Here is an 18,158-nt window from a genome sequence, read left to right on the forward strand (position 1 = left end):
GTTTCTTTGACAGTGTTAACGTAGAGATTGTCTGGTTTGCCTGCTCTGGAACATGCAACATATAATTATCCATCTTTAGGAGTCCCTTTCAAATCTATAATACTTCATCAGTGCGTGTGTGAGTCATATCTATCTACCTACCTATATCTATGGCTGGATGGCTCTCTGTCAGGAGGGTTTTGATTACGTTTTCTTCCCCAGGTGAAGGGAGTTGGACTGGATGGCCTTAAGTATTTTCTGTTGGTCATGGGGGTTCTGTGTGGGAAGTTTGCCCCAATTCTGTCATTTGTGGGGTTCATTCAGAATAGTCTTTGATTGTAGGTGAACTATAAATCCCAGTAACTACAACTCCCAAATGCCAAGGTCTATTTCCCCCAAATTCCATGTGTGTTCATATTTGGTCATATGGAATATTCATGCCAAGTTTGGTCCAGGTCCATCATTGTTTGAGTCCACAGTGCTCTCTGGATGTAGGTGAACTACAACTCTCAAACTCAAGGTCAATTATGACTTATGGCAACCCCAAGGTGTACATGTCAGGGTGGTTTCAATGGATGTGTGGGGATTCGAACACAGGTCTTTATAGATTCATGATCCAATAGCCAAACCACTATAGTGGCTTCCATTCATCTCTTGGCGAAACCCTCCAAAAGCAATCCCAAGGGGAGATAATATTTACTCTGTCGGTAAATCAACCAAAGCAAGACAACAGCCAGCCATGGTTATGACTTATATACACACACACATATAGCTTTATTAACTTTCCGCATAGCTTATTTCCACAAAAGGTTGGAAAGCACAACAGACGGACGTATAATATCCACAGAGGTTTCGGGCGGCATCCTTGCAGCGGGCAAATGTACAGACGAGAGGCTGCAAGAGGCGGCGGAGTTGGCGGCTCACTTGCAGCAGCTGCATTTGGACGAAGGGGGCCCTTTGCAGATGCAGCCCTGGGCGCATTTGGAGCATCCCACCGGACAGCAGGAGCAGCAACCTGCGAGGAGGAAGGGAGAGAAAAGCAATAGTAAATAACACTACGCAACACTACTTTTGCTCCTGGGTTATATGTGCTTTTTTCCTCATTGGTTCAATTATAAAAACATGGGAAAAGTTTCTTAAACTCCTGCTAGAGCACATTTTCCCTTTTGACATTAAGTCTCGTTGTGTCTGACTCTGAGAGGTGGCGCTCATCTCCATTTCTAAGCCAAAGAGCCAGCGTTGTCCATAGACACCTCCAAGGTCATGTGGCCTGCATGACTACATAGAGCGCCGTTAACCTTCCCACCAAAGCGGTACCTATTGATCGACTCAGATTCAAACTGCTAGGTTGGCAGGAGCTGGGGCTAACAGCGGGAGCTCACCTTGCTCCCCGGATTCAAACCGCCGACCTTTGTTCAGCAAGTTCAGCAGTTCAGCGTTTTAATCTGCTGTGCCACCAGGCTCAACCGCATGGAGCGCCATTACCTTCCCACACATTGATCTACTCAGATTCGAACTGCTAGGTTGGCAGGAGCTAGGGCTAACAGCAGGAGCTCACCTCACTTGGTCAGCAAGTTCAGCAGCTCAGCGGTTTAACCTGCTGTGCCACCAGGCCCAACTGCATGGAGTGCCATTACCTTCCCACACATTGATCTACTCAGATTTGAACTGCTACATTGGCAGGAGCTAGGGCTAACAGCAGGAGCTCACCTCACTTGGTCAGCAAGTTCAGCAGCTCAGCGGTTCAACCTGCTGTGCCATCAGGCTCAACCGCATGGAGCGCTATTACCTTCCCACCAAAGCGGTACCTATTGATCTACTCAGATTTGAACTGCTAGGTTGGCAGGAGCTGGGGCTAACAGCATGAGCTCACTCCACTCCTCGGATTCGAACCACCGACCTTTGCTCAGCAAGTTCAGCAGCTCAGCGCTTTAACCTGCTGTGCCGCCAGGCTCAACTGCATGGAGCGCCATTACTTTCCCACCAAAGCGGTACCCATTGATCTACTTAGATTCAAACTGCTAGGTTGACAGGAGCTGGGGCTAACAGCAGGAGCTCACCTCTCTCCCCAGATTTGAACTGCCAACCTTCAGTCAGCAAGTTCAGCAGCTCAGCGCTTTAATCTGCTGTGCCACCAGGCTCAACTGCATGGAGCGTCATTACATTCCCACCAAAGCAATACCTATTGATCTACTCAGATTTGCACCGCTAGGTTGGCAGGAGCTGGGGCTAACAGCGGAAGCTCACCCCACTCCCTGAATTCGAACCGCCAACCTTTCGGTCAGCAAGTTCAGCAGCTCAGCGGTTTAATCCTCTATGCCACCAGGCTCAATGACTACTCAACTAATTCAACACATATTGTTGAAGGCTTTCATGGCTAGAATCACTGGTTTGTTGGGAGTTTTCCAGGCTGTATGGCCATATTCGAGAAGCATTCTCTCCTGACGTTTCACCCACATCTATGGCAGGCATCCTCAGAGGTTGCGAGGCCTGTTGGAAACTAGGAAAACTAGATATATAAACTTCATTTTCCTAGTTTCCAGCAGACCTCACAACCTCTGAGGATGCCTGTCATAGATGTGGGTGAAACGTCAGGAGAGAATGCTTCTGGAACATGGCCATATCACCCAGGAAACTCACAACAACCCAATGAAAATGGGGTTTATATATTTGTGGAATGATGTCCAGGGTGGGAGAAAGAACTCTGATCTGTTTGAGGTAGATGTGAATGTTGCAGTTGACCTCCTTCATTAGCACTGAATGGCCTAGCACTTTCAAGGTCTGGCTTCTTACTGCCTGGGAGTTTTCCTAGTTTCCCCATTTTCCTAGTTTCACCCTCTGAGGATGCCTGCCCTAGATGTGGGAGAAACGTCAGGAGAGAATGCTTCCAGCATATGACTCGAATATGACCCCATTTTCCTAGTTTCCAGCAGACCTCCAAACATCTGAGGATGCCTGCCACAGATGCAGGTGAAACGTCAGGAGAGAATGCTTCTGGAACATGGCCATACCACCCAGGAAAGTCACAACAACCCAGTGAAAATGGGGTTGCCCATGCCTGATCAACACTGTAAAATTAATGCACTGTATTAATAATAATTAATAATAATTAATAATAATTAATAATAATTGATAATAATAATTAATAATAATTAATAACAAGTAATAATAATTAATAATAATAATTAATAATAATTAATAACAATTAATAATAATTAATAATAATTAATAATTATATATTATATAATAAATATATATAAATAATACATAACTAATAATAATTAATAATAATTAATAATTTTATTTTTATTTTTTTGTCGTGTCAGGAGCGACTTGAGAAACTGCAGCGACTATAATTAATAATAATTAATAATAATAATAAGTAAGTAATGTACACTGTAGACGCACTCCCACTCCGCTCCAATACCAGTTGATCCAAAGGATATATCTATCCACACTCAGGGTTGCGGTGATTTTTCCGACCATATTCCCATAGCATTCTCTCCTGACGTTTCTCCCACATCTATGGCAAGCATCCCCAGAGGTTGTGAGGCTCACATTTGAAGCAAAGCCAAGGCAAGGGAGAAAAATCTCGCTGGACGCCAACTCCTATCAACCTCAATAGTGGGGATGATGGGAGTAGCAGTTCACCATCAAGTACATAATCACAATTGTCCATAGTTCGTATTGCATTTTCGTTCCTTGGTCAACACAGGTTTGATTGCATGGAGCAGTATAATAACACAACACTACAATTTCTAAACTTTTCTCTTCCTGGTCTCACTAACGGGTTACTAACTACGTCAACTTGCAGAAGATACTCTCAACTCACTGCAATATGGAACAATCCCTTCGAATAGTATGTCCATTTTACAGATGGATCAAAGTGGGCTTTTTTTTTTCCATGTCAGGAGTGACTTGAGAAACTGCAAGTCGCTTCTGGTGTGAGAGAATTGGTTGTCTGCAAGTACGTTGCCCAGGAGACATTGCCCGGATCTTTTACCATCCTTGGGGGAGGCTTCTCTCATATTCCCGCATGGGGAGCTGGAGCTGACATAGGGAGCTCATCCTTGCTCTCCCCGGATTCGAACCTGCGACCTGTCAGTCTTCAGACCTGCCAGCACAAGGGCTTAACCCATTGCACCACGGCTGAAAAAAGGATTGGACTCCCGAATTCCAGAGTCTGACATTTAAACTTTACTAAACATGGGGAGCTGGAGCTGACAGTGGGAGCTCATCCGTGCTCTCCCCAGATTCGAACCTGCGACCTGTCAGTCTTCAAGGGCTTAACCCATCACGCCACAGCTAAGAAAAGGATTGGAGTCCCGGATTCCAGAATCCGAATCCGTCATTTAAACTTTACTAAACATGGGGAGCTGGAGCTGACAGTGGGAGCTCATCCGTGCTCTCCCCGGATTCGAACCTGCGACCTGTCAGTCTTCAAGGGCTTAACCCATCGCGCCACAGCTAAGAAAAGGATTTGAGTCCCGGATTCCAGAATCCGAATCTGACATTTAAACTTTACTAAACATGGGGAGCTGAAGCTGACAGAGGGAGCTCATCTATGCTCTCCACAGATTCGAACCTGCGACCTATCGGTCTTCAGTCCTGCTAGCACAAGGGCTTAACCCATTGCACCACGACTGAAAAAAGGATTTGAGTCCCGGACTCCAGAGTCCGAATTCGACATTTAAACTTTACTAAACACGGGGAGCTGGAGCTGACAGAGGGAGCTCATCTATGCTCTCCACAGATTCGAACCTGCGACCTATCGGTCTTCAGTCCTGCTGGCACAAGGGCTTAACCCATTGCACCACGACTGAAAAAAGGATTTGAGTCCCGGACTCCAGAGTCCGAATCAGACATTTAAATTTTACTAAACATGGGGAGCTGGAGCTGACAGTGGGAGCTCTTACATGCTCTCCCCGGATTCGAACCTGCAACCTGTCGGTCTTCAGTCCTGCCAGCACAAGGGCTTAACCCATTGCGCCACGAGTGAAAAAAGGATTTGAATCCTGGACTCCAGAGTCCGAATTCGACATTTAAACTTTACTAAACATGGGGAGCTGGAGCTGACAGTGGGAGCTCATCCGTGCTGTCCCCAGATTCGAACCTGCGACCTGTCTGTCTTCAGTCCTGCCGGCACAAGGGCTTAACCCATTGTGCCATGGATAAAAAAAGGATTTGAGTCCCAGATTTGAGAGTCCGAATCCGACATTTAAACGTTTACTAAACACAAATCCTCTTCAGGTTTTCATCCAGTGTGCTGTCCATGGTTCTGAACCTCGTGGGAAAGGCGAACTAGACTCCCACAGCGCAAAAAGGACGTTTCTTAAAGTTTGGAGTAAAACCCGGAGCGGATCCATGCCCTGCTATCCCCCAGAAGATAGTCTCAAAGCCATACTGGAACGGCGACTCGACGGACGAGACTTTTTTATTGTTTTATTGCTCATTGATGTATTTTTTTTTAATTTGATTTATGTCTAATTGTAGTGTATAATTGTAATCGTTTGTACTGGCATTGAATTTTTCCCATTACTTATGATGTGTAAACCGCTTTGAGTCCCGCTCGGGGTGAGAAAAGTGGTATAAAAATACTATAAATACATAAATAAATACTTATTTGGTTATTGTGAGTTTTCCCATGTTCCAGAAGCATTCTCTCCTGACGTTTTGCCCACATCTATGGCAGGCATCCTCAGAGGTTGTGGAGTCTGTTGGAAACTAAGAAAACTACAAACCTAATTTTCCTAGTTTCCAACAGACCTCACAACTGGGTTGTTGTAGGTTTTTTCGGGCTATATGGCCATGTTCTAGAGGCATTCTCTCCTGACATTTCGCCTGCATCTATGGCAAGCATCCTCAGAGGTTGTGAGGTCTGTTGTCGAAGGCTTTCATGGCCGGAATCACTGGGTTGTTGTAGGTTTTTTCGGGCTGTATGGCCATGTTCTAGAGGCATTCTCTCCTGACATTTCGCCTGCATCTATGGTCTTTTGATGTCTATGATGGGGGAAGAGCTACTATAATAAATATTGTATTGTCGAAGGCTTTCGTGGCCGGAATCACTGGGTTGTTATAGGTTTTTTCAGGCTATACGGCCATGTTCTAGAGGCATTCTCTCCTGACGTTTCGCCTGCATCTATGGTCTTTTGATGTCTATGATGGGGGAAGAGCTACTATAATAAATATTGTATTGTCGAAGGCTTTCGTGGCCGGAATCACTGGGTTGTTATAGGTTTTTTCAGGCTATACGGCCATGTTCTAGAGGCATTCTCTCCTGACGTTTCGCCTGCATCTATGGTCTTTTGATGTCTATGATGGGGGAAGAGCTACTATAATAAATATTGTATTGTCGAAGGCTTTCATGGCCGGAATCACCGGGTTGTTGTAGGTTTTGTCGGGCTATATGGCCATGTCCTAGAGGCATTCTCTCCTGACGTTTCGCCTGCATCTATGGTCTTTTGATGTCTATGATGGGGGGAATAGCTACTATAATAAATATTGTATTGTCGAAGGCTTTCATGGCCGGAATCACTGGGTTGTTGTAGTTTTTTTCGGGCTATATGGCCATGTTCTAGAGGCATTCTCTCCTGATGTTTCGCCTACATCTATGGTCTTTTGATGTCTATGATGGGGGAATAGCTACTATAATAAATATTGTATTGTCGAAAGCTTTCATGGCCGGAATCACTGGGTTGTTATAGGTTTTTTTGGGCTGTATGGCCATGTCCTAGAGGCATTCTCTCCTGACGTTTCGCCTGCATCTATGGTCTTTTGATGTCTATGATGGGGAAATAGCTACTATAATAAATATTGTATTGTCGAAGGCTTTCATGGCCGGAATCACTGGGTTGTTGTAGGTTTTTTCGGGCTATATGGCCATGTCCTAGAGGCATTCTCTCCTGACGTTTCGCCTGCATCTATGGTCTTTTGATGTCTATGATGGGGAAATAGCTACTATAATAAATATTGTATTGTCGAAGGCTTTCATGGCCGGAATCACTGGGTTGTTGTAGGTTTTTTCGGGTTATATGGCCATGTTCTAGAGGCATTCTCTCCTGACGTTTCGCCTACATCTATGGTCTTTTGATGTCTATGATGGGGGAATAGCTACTATAATAAATATTGTATTGTTGAAAGCTTTCATGGCCGGAATCACTGGGTTGTTGTAGGTTTTTTCGGGCTATATGGCCATGTTCTAGAGGCATTCTCTCCTGACGTTTCGCCTACATCTATGGTCTTTTGATGTCTATGATGGGGGAATAGCTACTATAATAAATATTGTATTGTTGAAAGCTTTCATGGCCGGAATCACTGGGTTGTTGTAGGTTTTTTCGGGCTATATGGCCATGTTCTAGAGGCATTCTCTCCTGACGTTTCGCCTACATCTATGGTCTTTTGATGTCTATGATGGGGAAATAGCTACTATAATAAATATTGTATTGTCGAAGGCTTTCATGGCCAGAATCACTGGGTTGTTATAGGTTTTTTCGGGCTATATGGCCATGTCCTAGAGGCATTCTCTCCTGACGTTTCGCCTGCATCTATGGCAAGCATCTTCAGAGGTAGTGAGGTCTGTTGGAACTAGGAAAAGGGTTCTGTGGAATGACCAGGGTGGGACAAAGGACTCTTGTCTGCCGGAGCTAGGTGTGAATGTTTCAACTGACCACCTTGATTAGCATATAATGGCCTGACAGTGCCTGGAGCAAACTTTTGTTGAGAGGTGATTACATGTCCTTGTTTCTTTCCTCTCTGTTGTTGTGCTATTGTAATTTTAGAGTTTTTTTTAATACTGGTAGCCAGATTTTGTTCATAAAACAAACCTCTGAGTATGCCAGCCATAGATGTAGGCGAAATGTCAGGAGAGAATGCTTCTAGAACATGGCCAAACCGCCCAGGAAACTCACAACAACCCAGTGATTTTGGCCGTGAAAGTCTCCGACAATGCATCACACTTACTTTTCTTGCATGTCTTGCACTTGCAGTTTTTGCACTGACAGTTGTTGCCGCAGGTACAGGCACCGCCTACGAAAGGAACGAAAGAAGAAAGAAATATTAAAATAGTTGCGATGGGAAACTTAACTCATCTTAGAGACCATTCCCCTTGTTACATTGCAAAGATATTTCTAGGAATGTTTGCATTATGGGAAACCAATCCAGAATGCACCAATCCTGAAGGAAGCATTTCATTTTTGTGCAAGGCGCACAACATCAACAACAGTTCGCTCGCTGGAAAAACATCCCCAAAATTAAAGCACATTTTTCTCAAATTTTTGAGTAGGTCTGTATTGGAGAATGGATACAGTTTTGGCACCACTTTCACTCCGACGGCTCAGTGCTATGGAACTATTGTTGTAGTTTGGAGAGGCACCAAAAAATCTTTAGCGGAGAAGGCGAAAGAGCTTGCAAAACGACAACTCTCTCTCTTGGCATTCGATTGCATTGAGCCATGGCACTCAAAGCGGTGTCAAACTGCATTCATTCTACCATGTAGATGCACCATTTCTCTCCTCAGCGGAGGTTGCAATTACACTGCCATGTAACACAGTTAGAAGTGTACAATATAGTCAGCGTAGACCTATATAATGCAGTTCAAACTTGCACTGAATGGCAGTGTAGATCAAGTCGGAGGCTTCGAAGTGCCCAAACTTTCTAGAACTACACCTCAATGTTATGTAGTTTGTATTGCATTATGGAGCTTCGAAGTCTCCAAAACTTTCTGAATCTATACTGCAATGTCATGCAGTTTGCATTGCATTATATGGCCAGTATGGAGAGACATATAATGCAGTTCAAACGTGCATTGGATAGTAGCGTAGATCCAAATAGGGGCTTCGAAGTCGCCAAACTTTCTGAACGTTCACCACCATGTCACACATTTTGTATTGCGTTATATGGTCAGTACGGAGAGACATATAATGCAGTTCAAATGTGCGTTGGATGGTAACGTAACTCCAGTCGGAGGCTTCAAAGTCGCCAAACTTTCTGAATCCATACCACAATGTCATGTAGTTCGTATTGCATTACATGGTCAGTGTGGAGAGACACATAATGCAGTTCAAATGTGCATTGGATGGTAGCGTAGATCCAGTTGGAAGCTTCAAAGTCGCCAAACTTTCTAGATATGCACTGCCATGTCGTGCAATCCGTATTGCATTATATGGTCAATATGGAGAGACATATAATGCAGTTCAGACTTGCATTGGATGGTAGTGTAGATCAAGATGGAGGCTTCAAAGTCCCCAAACTTTCTGGATCTGCAACGCCATGTCGTGCAATCTGTACTGCATTATATGGTCAATATGGAGAGACATATAATGCAGTTCAAACCTGCATTGGATAGTAACGTAGATCAAGACGGAGGCTTCGATGTCCCCAAACTTTCTGAATCTATACCACCATGCCATCAGTCTGTATTGCATTATATGGTCAGTATGGAGAGACACATAATGCAGTTCAAATGTGCATTGGATGGTAGCGTAGATCCAGTTGGAAGCTTCAAAGTCGCCAAACTTTCTGGATCTACGCCTCCATGTTGTGCAGTCTGTATTGCATTATATGGTCAGTATGGAGAGACATATAATGCAGTTCAGACTTGCATTGAATGGTAGCATAAATCCAGCTAGAGACTTCAAAGTCCCCAAACTTTCGGGACCTACACAATCATGTCGTGCAATCTGTATTGCATTATATGGTCAGTATGGAGAGACATATAGTGCAGTTCAAACATGCATTGGATGGTAATGTAGATCCAAACAGAGGTTTTGAAGTCCCCAAACTTTCTGAACGTTCACCACCATGTCATGCAGTCTGTATCACATTATATGGTAAATATGGAGAGACATATAATGCAATTCAAACGTGCATTGGATAGTAACGTAGATTAAGATGGAGGCTTTGAAGTTGCCAAACTTTCTGAATCTATACCACCATGTCGTGCAGTCTGTATTGCATTATATGGTCAGTATGGAGAGACATATAATGCAGTTCAAACGTGCATTGGATGGTAGTGTAGATCCAGCCAGAGGCTTCAAAGTTCCCAAACTTTCTGAATCTATACCACCATGCCAACAGTCTGTATTGCATTATATGGTCAGTATGGAGAGACACATAATGCAGTTCAAATGTGCATTGGATGGTAGCGTAGATCCAGTTGGAAGCTTCGAAGTCTCCAAACTTTCTGAACGTTCACCACCATGTTGTGCAGTCTGTATCGCATTATATGGTCAGTATGGAGAGACATATAATGCAGTTCAAACGTGCTATGGATGGCAGCGTAGATCCAGTCGGAGGCTTCAAAGTTGCCAAACTTTCTGAATCTACACCTCCATGTCGTGCAGTCTGTATTGCATTATATGGTCAGTATGGAGAGACATATAATACAGTTCAAACGTGCATTAGGTGGTAGTGTAGATCCAACTAGAGGTTTCAAAGTCCCCAAACTTTCTGGATTTATACCACCATGTCAAGCAGTCTCTATTGCATTATATGGTCAGTGTGGAGAGACATATAATGCAGTTCAAACATGCTTTGGATGGTAGTGTAGATCCAGTCGGAGGCTTTGAAGTCCCCAAACTTTCTGGATCTTCACCACCATGTCGTGCAATCTGTATTGCATTATATGGTCAGTGCAGAGAGACATATAATGCAGTTCAGACTTGCATTGAATGGTAGCATAAATCCAGCTAGAGACTTCAAAGTCCTCAAACTTTCGGCACCTACACTATCATGTCATGCAATGTGTATTACATTATATGGTTAGTATGGAGAGACATATAATGCAGTTCAGACTTGCATTGGATGGCAAAGTACATCCAGTCGAAGGCTTCGAAGTTGCCAAACTTTCTGAATCTGCACCGCCATGTCGTGCAATCTTTATTGCATTATATGATCAGTGCGGAGAGATATATAACGCAGTTCAAACTTGCATTGGATGGTAGCGTAGTTCCAGACGGAGGCTTCAAAGTCGCCAAACTTTCTGGATCTATATCACCATGCCAGGCATTCTGTATTGCATTATATGGTCAGTGTGGAGAGACATATAATGCAGTTCAAACATGCATTGGATGGTAGCGTAGATCCAAACAGAGGCTTCAAAGTCCCCAAACTTTTTGGATCTACACCTCCATGTTGTTCAGTCTGTATTGCATTATATGGTCAGTATGGAGAGACATATAATGCAGTTCAAACTTGCATTGGATGGTATCATAGTTCCAGACGGAGGCTTCGAAATCACCAAACTTTCTGACTCTACATCTCCATGTCGTGCAGTCTGTATTGCATTATATGGTCAACATGGAGAGACATATAATGTAGTTCAAACATGCATTCGATGGTAGCGTAGACCCAGCCTGCGGCTTCGAAGTTGCCAAACTTTCTGAATCTACACCTCCACGTTGTGCAGTTTGTATTGCATTATATAGATGTAGAGAGACATATAATGCAGTTCAAACTTGGATGGCAGCATAGCCCCAGCATCAAACTTCCCACAGTCCCATAGTTGGAGATGAAAGAGAAAAGGGTTCACGCATCTCAAATACAACCCCATAAAGCAAAGCATGGTAGTGATGATGAAGTTATTGAGTGTGAAAATTGTGATGTGGAAACCTGATTTGGATTCAAACCCACTCACCGCTGATGCAAGGACAGTCTTGAGCATCCATTCTGTTTTTGTGTGTCGGGTCTGGCTGTGTTGCTCTCGGAGAGGAAAAAGTCAGGTGCAGTTTTACTCCAGAGCTGTTGCCAGCTGGGCTTTTATATCCAGGCAGAGGAGCTTCGGGTGCAAAAGCCACGCCACCGCCCCCTCTCCGCCTCTCTCCAAGGCACGCCGTGTGCATGGGTTGTGGGGGGAAATGCGTGGGAGGGGAAACTGAGTCACTTGGCTTGCCCCGGCCGAGAAGGAGGAGCTGGCATGTTGCTGGCAGAGTGGGAATCTCTCCCTCTCTGGGCACATGGCATGAATGCAGCTTGGCAACACTTGCACTGCCCTGGCACAATGCTGCCTTATGCATGCAATCCTGGGAGATTTGGGAAGACAACAAAGATTTTGGGCAGAGAAAACTATAGGCCAGATATACACCCTCCAGGTGTTTTGGACTTCAACTGCCACAATTCCTAACGGTCTACCAGCTTTGTTGAACTCATGAACACATTTATGTGTTGTCGAAGGCATATTGGAGGTCTTTGGAGGGATTTAGAGGAGTTGTAGTTCACCTACATCCAGAGTGCCTTATGAACCCAAACAGAGATGGATTTGGACCCAACTTGGAATGCATACCCAATATGCCCAAATTTCCATAGTGGTGAGTTTGGAGGGGAATGGGCCTGGACATTTTGGAGTTGTAGGTACTAGGATTTATAGTTAACATGCAATCAAGAAGCATTCTGAACTCCAGCAAAGATGGAATTGGACCAAACTTGGCACATAATAATAATAATAATAATAATAATAATAATAATAATAATAATCTTTATTTATACCCTGCCACCATCTCCCCGATAGGGAATTGGAGTGGCTTACATGAGGCCAAGCCCAAACAACACATTACAATAGAATAAAACCGAAAACGCAAACCGAAAACGCAAAGAATAAACAACAACATCATCTATATATAAAAATAAAAATGTAATGTTAATGTATTGTCGAAGGCTTTCATGGCTGAAATCACTAGGTTCTTGTGGGTTTTTTCGGGCTATAGAGCCATGTTCTAGAGGCATTTCTCCTGACGTTTCGCCTGCATCTATGGCAAGCATCCTCAGAGGTTGAGAAGGTCTGTTGGAATTAGGACAAGGAGTTTATATATATCTGTGGAATGGCTGGGGTGGGGCAAGGAGCTCTTCCCTGCTGCAGTTAGGTGTGAATGTTTAGCTGATCACCTTCATTAGCATTTGAAGGCCTGCCTGCGCCTGGGAAAATCTGCTGCTGGGAGGTGTTAATCTGTGCCTGGTTTTTTCCTCTCTGTTGTTTAGCTGTTATAATTTTAGAGTTTTTTAATACTGGTAGCCAGATTTTGTTCATTTTCATGGTCTCTTCCTTTCTGTTGAAATTGTCCACATGCTTGTGGATTTCAATGGCTTCTCTGTGTAGTCTGACATGGTGGTTGTTGGTGTGGTCCAGCATTTCTGTGTTCTCAAATAATATGCTGTGTCCAGGCTGGTTCATCAGGTGCTCTGCTATGGCTCCTTGCCCCACCCCAGCCATTCCACAGATATATATAAACCCATTGTCCTAATTCCAACAGACCTCTACCTCTGAGGATGTTTGCCATAGATGCAGGCGAAACGTCAGGAGAAATGCCTCTAGAACATGGCTCTATAGCCCGAAAAAACCCACAAGAACCTAATGTAATGTTAGTTCGTGCTACCATCAGAACTCAAAAACCACTGGGAGAATTGACACCAAATTTGGACACAAGACACCTAACAGTCCAATTTATGTCCTCCACTTAAAAAAAATGATTTTGTCATTTGGGAATTGTCGTTGCTGGGATTTTTAGTTTTCCTACAATCAAAGAGCATTCTGAACTCCACCAATGATGGAATTGGGCCAAATTTAGCACACAAAGCTCCCATGAGCAACAGAAAAAACTGGAAGGGTTTGGTGGACATTGACCTTGAGTTTGGGAATTATAGTTCACCCACATCCAGAGAGCACTGTAAACTTAAACAATGATTTATCTGGACCAAACTTGGCACGGATATTCCATATGCCCAAATATGAACACAGATGGAGTTTAAGAGAAATAAACCTTGGCATTTGGGAGTTGTAGTTGCTGGGATTTATAGTTCACCTACAATCAAAGAGCATTCTGAACTCCACCAATGATGGAATTCAACCAAACATGGCATACAGGCAGGCCTGTAGCGAGGGGTGGTTTTAGGGGTTCAACCCCCCCCCCGAAATGTTTCAGATTTTTTTAAAAAACCTGGTTTACTCATGAATTTTAACTGGTTAACCCAATCCCCGTGCTAAGTCTATGAGATGCAAAAAATCAAGAGTCCCTCCAGAACTGTAAGCACTATCTCAAGCAAATATTGACAATTTATTCACACTGTCCTTACTTGCATCAATAGCCGATGTAGTGAAGCAACCAAGTTGTGCGTGTGTGTGTTGAATGCTCTCATTAAGGAGGCCAGACTTGGTGGAGGTGGTTGACAGGGGTGGAGCTGCGGGCTATGGAAGGTTGCTCTGCCCCCTGCTGTGCTCTTTGCTTCAGTGTGAGCTAGGAGGCAGGTTTCAACCCCACCTACCCCCCAAATTTTCAACCCTCCCCGAAATTTTCAAACCCTCCCCCCCCCCAAAAAAATTGTCAACCCTCCCCGAAAAATTTTTTTCTGGCTACGGCCCTGCATACAGGAATTCCATGACCAACAGAACACACTGGAAGGGTTTGGTGGGCATTGACCTTGAGTTTGGGAGTTGTAGTTCACCTACATCCAGAGAGCACTGTGGCCTCAAACAATGATGGATCTGGACCAAACTTGACACAAATATTCCATATGCCCAAATATGAACACAGAAGCCCCATGACCAACAGAAAATACTTAAGGCCATCCAGTCCAACTCTCTTCACCAGGGCAAGAAAATGTAATCAGAGCCCTCCTGACAGAGAGCCATCTGGCCATAGATATAGATAGATAGATATGATTCTCTCTCACACATACACACAGATATACTATCATAGATTTGAAAGAGACCCTTAAAGAAGGACTATGATATGTTGCATATTCCAGAGTAGGCAAACCAGACACTCTCCACATCAACACTGACAAAGTAACAGCAAGAAATACTGTTTACTCAGAAGCAGAAAGGAATTACATATATTAGAAACCAACACTTTCTTGTTACTTTATTTTCCAGATCACCAGACTGGGCCACAGCAACGCCTGGCAGGGGACGGCTAGTAATTATTACATAAAACATGTGAATACGTAACAATATAAAAATTACAATGACACAATCACAATGACAATGGGCGGGCTACATGTAATGATTAAAAGAAAAACTAATTGAAACTAATTAAAAACTCGGGCGGGATAAAAGAGAAACGGATTATTTGCGGAGGAGGACTCATTATAGCGGGGGTTGTGGAATCAAACTTTCCCACAAAGGGGGGGAGGGGGGGACAACGTGTACACAAACCCCTCAGGACCAGCAAAAAAAAGTACTGGAACACTTTGGTGGAAATTCACTTTGATTTGGGGGAGTTGTAGTTCACTGACATCCAGAGAGCATGGTGAACCCAAACACCAATGAATCTGGACCAAATTTGGCACAATGACCTGATTCATGGCTATAATCACTGGGTTGTTGGGAGTATTTTGGTCTGTATGGCCATGTTCCAGCAGCATTCTCTCCTGAAGTTTCACCTGCATCTGTGGCTAATAGCATATCATAAATACTGAGGATGCCAATGACCTTCAGGCAATATGTGTCAGGTGTCTACGGCGCCGAAATGAATTTCTTGTTTAGACAGGAAATTCTTGGCAAGGTTTGTTCAGCCCTTGCCAAGAAACCCCCGTGAAAGGTTTGCCTTGAGGTTGCTGTACGTCGGAAATGACTTGACAACAGCAAGACATGTGTAGGGTTGTATTAGATCCCTCCTATTCTAGGATGTTAATCTGGATGAGCCTGGTTGGTATTTGCACGAGAGGCCGACAACAGAAAGCAGATACCATAAGCTCTCCACTTAAAAAAAAAACAACAATCAAAATCCATGCATACTATCAATGATACAGAAGTTATGGAAGGATATACACATTCTGTTTCCCTCCAAGTATACAGTAACAGAGTTGTCAGATTTGAATTTCCCGCTCCCCGCCCCCCTGCCAGCTTGATGATGATTGGCTGGCGCCTCTACAGCTGGGAGGAGGCTTGACCACCTCCTGAGCACCTGGGCCAATCGTTGGGCTTCTGCCGCCTCAGCGCCTCGACGAATCAGGAGAGAAGGAGGCGGGACAAGGGGAAACAATGTGTTCTTGAGTGGATTATGGAGATTAGGAGATGTCCAAGTGACCAGAGAGTCCCGGAGGCCTGCGAGCCAGTCTTTGCTATTGTCCTTGAATGGTTGCAATAAACGTTGATTGTCTGGCAAGCCTGCCATAATCCGGATTTTTCCAGTGCTGAGACACAGAAACAATCCAGACAGCAACAGCGGCCAGGCACTCATCCAGCACCCGAGGGTTATCCAGAAAGTAAGGTTACAAGGCACGTAGCTCTTGCTGGGAATTTTCTCAGGGGAAGTTGGTCTCACTGCCATGTAGCAGGAAGCCAGCAGAAGTGAACGAGCAATGCCAGTGGCTCATCAACTGGCATTCTGGTGAAGGTTAGAGATGAGTATCCTCCTTCTGTTTCCCTCCAAGTGCTAAGTTTGTGTTGTAATACACTATCTAAATTCTAATGAAATCATGGAGAAATTTGAAAGGGTCTGGCCCTGAAGGAAAGACCCTGCGGACCCACCAAAGAGGGCTCGCTACAATGGTGAGCAAAGAGAAGCCCAATTTAAAAGGTTTTTCCTAAGTTCCCAAAAGAAATCTCACCAAAGTTGAAGGAAGCGCCACTGAGATGATTTTACTGCGATTCAGCTGAAAAGGATGCAAAGCAGCAATATTTCGCCAAGCTAAGCATAACATGTACACAGATAAAAGCCTTTTTTATATAGTAACAGAGTTGTCAGATTTGAATTTCCCTTTCCCCACCCCCCTGCCAGCTTAATGGTGATTGGCTGGCACCTCTACAGCTGGAAGGAGGCTTGACCGCCTCCTGAGCGCCTGGGTCAATTGTTGGGCTTCTGCCGCCTCGGCACCTCGACGAATCAGGAGAGAAGGAGGCGGGACAAGGGGAAACAATGCATTCTTGAGTGGATTATGGAGATTAGGAGATGTCCAAGGGACCAGCAAGTCCCAGAGGCCTGCGAGCCAGTCTTTGCTATTGTCCTTAAATGGCTGCAATCAACGTTGATTGTCTGGCAAGCCTGCCATAATTCGGATTTTTCCAGTGCTGAGACAAAACAATCCAGACAGCAACAGCGGCCAGGCACTCATCCAGCACCCGAGGGTTATCTGGAAAGTAAGGTTACAAGGCACATAGCTCTTGCTGGGAATTTTCTCAGGGGAAGTTGGTCTCACTGCCATGTAGCAGAAAGCCAGGAGAAGCGAACGAGCAATGCCAGTCGACAGTAGCTCATCAACTGGCATTGTGGTGAAGGTTAGAGAAGAGCATCCTCATTCTGTTTCCCTCCAAGTGCTAAGTTTGTGTTGTAATACACTATCTAAATGCTAATGAAATCATGGAGGAATTTAAAAGGGTCTGGCCCTGAAGGAGAGAGCCTGCAGACCCACCAAAGAGGGCTCGCTACAATGGTGAGCAAAGAGAAGCCCAATTTAAAAGGTTTTTCCTAAGTTCCCAAAAGAAATCTCACCAAAGTTGAAGGAAGCGCCACTGAGATGATTTTACTGCGATTCAGCTGGAAAGGATAAAAAGCAGCAATATTTCGCCAAGCTAAGCATAACATGTACATAAATAAAAGCCTTTTTTATACAGTAACAGAGTTGTCAGATTTGAATTTCCCTTTCCCTGCCCTCCTGCGGCTTGATGGTGATTGGCTGGCGCCTCTACAGCTGGAAGGAGGCTTGACCGCCTCCTGAGCGCCTGGGTCAATTATTGGGCTTCTGCTGCCTCGGCGCCTCGACGAATCAGGAGAGAGGGAGGCGGGACAAGGGGAAACAATGCGTTCTTGAGTGGATTATGGAGATTAGGAGATGTCCAAGGGACCAGCGAGTCCCAGAGGCCTACGAGCCAGTTTTTGCTATTGTCCTTAAATGGCTGCAATCAACGTTGATTGTCTGGCAAGCCTGCCATAATCCGGATTTTTCCAGTGCTGAGACCCAGAAACAATGAGGGAATCTTGGTGGTGGTTTTGGTGGATGAAAAGTTGAACCAGTGACAGATTAGGGCAAAGTGTGGCTTTCCGAAGGCTTCCTTTGTCCTATTGAGATATGATCATAAATGCCAAGTGTCCGCATCCTCTGGGGGGCCAACTCCGAGGCCAGAGGTCACCACCCTTTGTTATTGTCCATACAAATAGTGTCTTTTGATAAGGATCTTTTCAACTGAAGATTTCCTCCTTTCCAGGGCCAGGGAGGGGTGTCTTCCTTGTATTTTTTATATATTTTTCCAT

At 44.5% G+C, this 18,158-nt stretch overlaps 1 protein-coding gene across 1 annotated transcript; it reads right to left on the reverse strand.

Annotated features, from left to right (window-relative positions):
- Positions 1-722: 722 nt before the first annotated feature.
- LOC132783273 (metallothionein-1-like) lies at positions 723-11,831 on the reverse strand. The gene is made up of 3 exons (XM_060788397.2): positions 11,612-11,831; positions 7,939-8,004; positions 723-994 (listed from the first exon to the last, which is right to left on the reverse strand). Exons 1-3 carry the CDS (start codon positions 11,814-11,816, stop codon positions 900-902), a joined length of 366 nt encoding a protein of 121 aa, XP_060644380.2. The 5' UTR covers positions 11,817-11,831; the 3' UTR covers positions 723-899.
- Between the last annotated feature and the right edge of the window lie 6,327 nt (positions 11,832-18,158).

Source organism: Anolis sagrei, chromosome 8 (genome assembly GCF_037176765.1).
Source record: "Anolis sagrei isolate rAnoSag1 chromosome 8, rAnoSag1.mat, whole genome shotgun sequence".
Lineage (NCBI taxonomy): Eukaryota > Metazoa > Chordata > Lepidosauria > Squamata > Dactyloidae > Anolis > Anolis sagrei.

Coding starts and splice junctions, on each gene's coding strand:
- LOC132783273 (XM_060788397.2), bottom strand. CDS start 11,816: ATGCACACGGCGTGCCTTGGAGAGAGGCGGAGAGGGGGCGGTGGCGTG. Junction 8,005..11,611: donor AGACTGTCCTTGCATCAGCG/GTGAGTGGGTTT, acceptor TTCCTTTCGTAG/GCGGTGCCTGTACCTGCGGC. Junction 995..7,938: donor GTGCAAGACATGCAAGAAAA/GTAAGTGTGATG, acceptor TCCTCCTCGCAG/GTTGCTGCTCCTGCTGTCCG.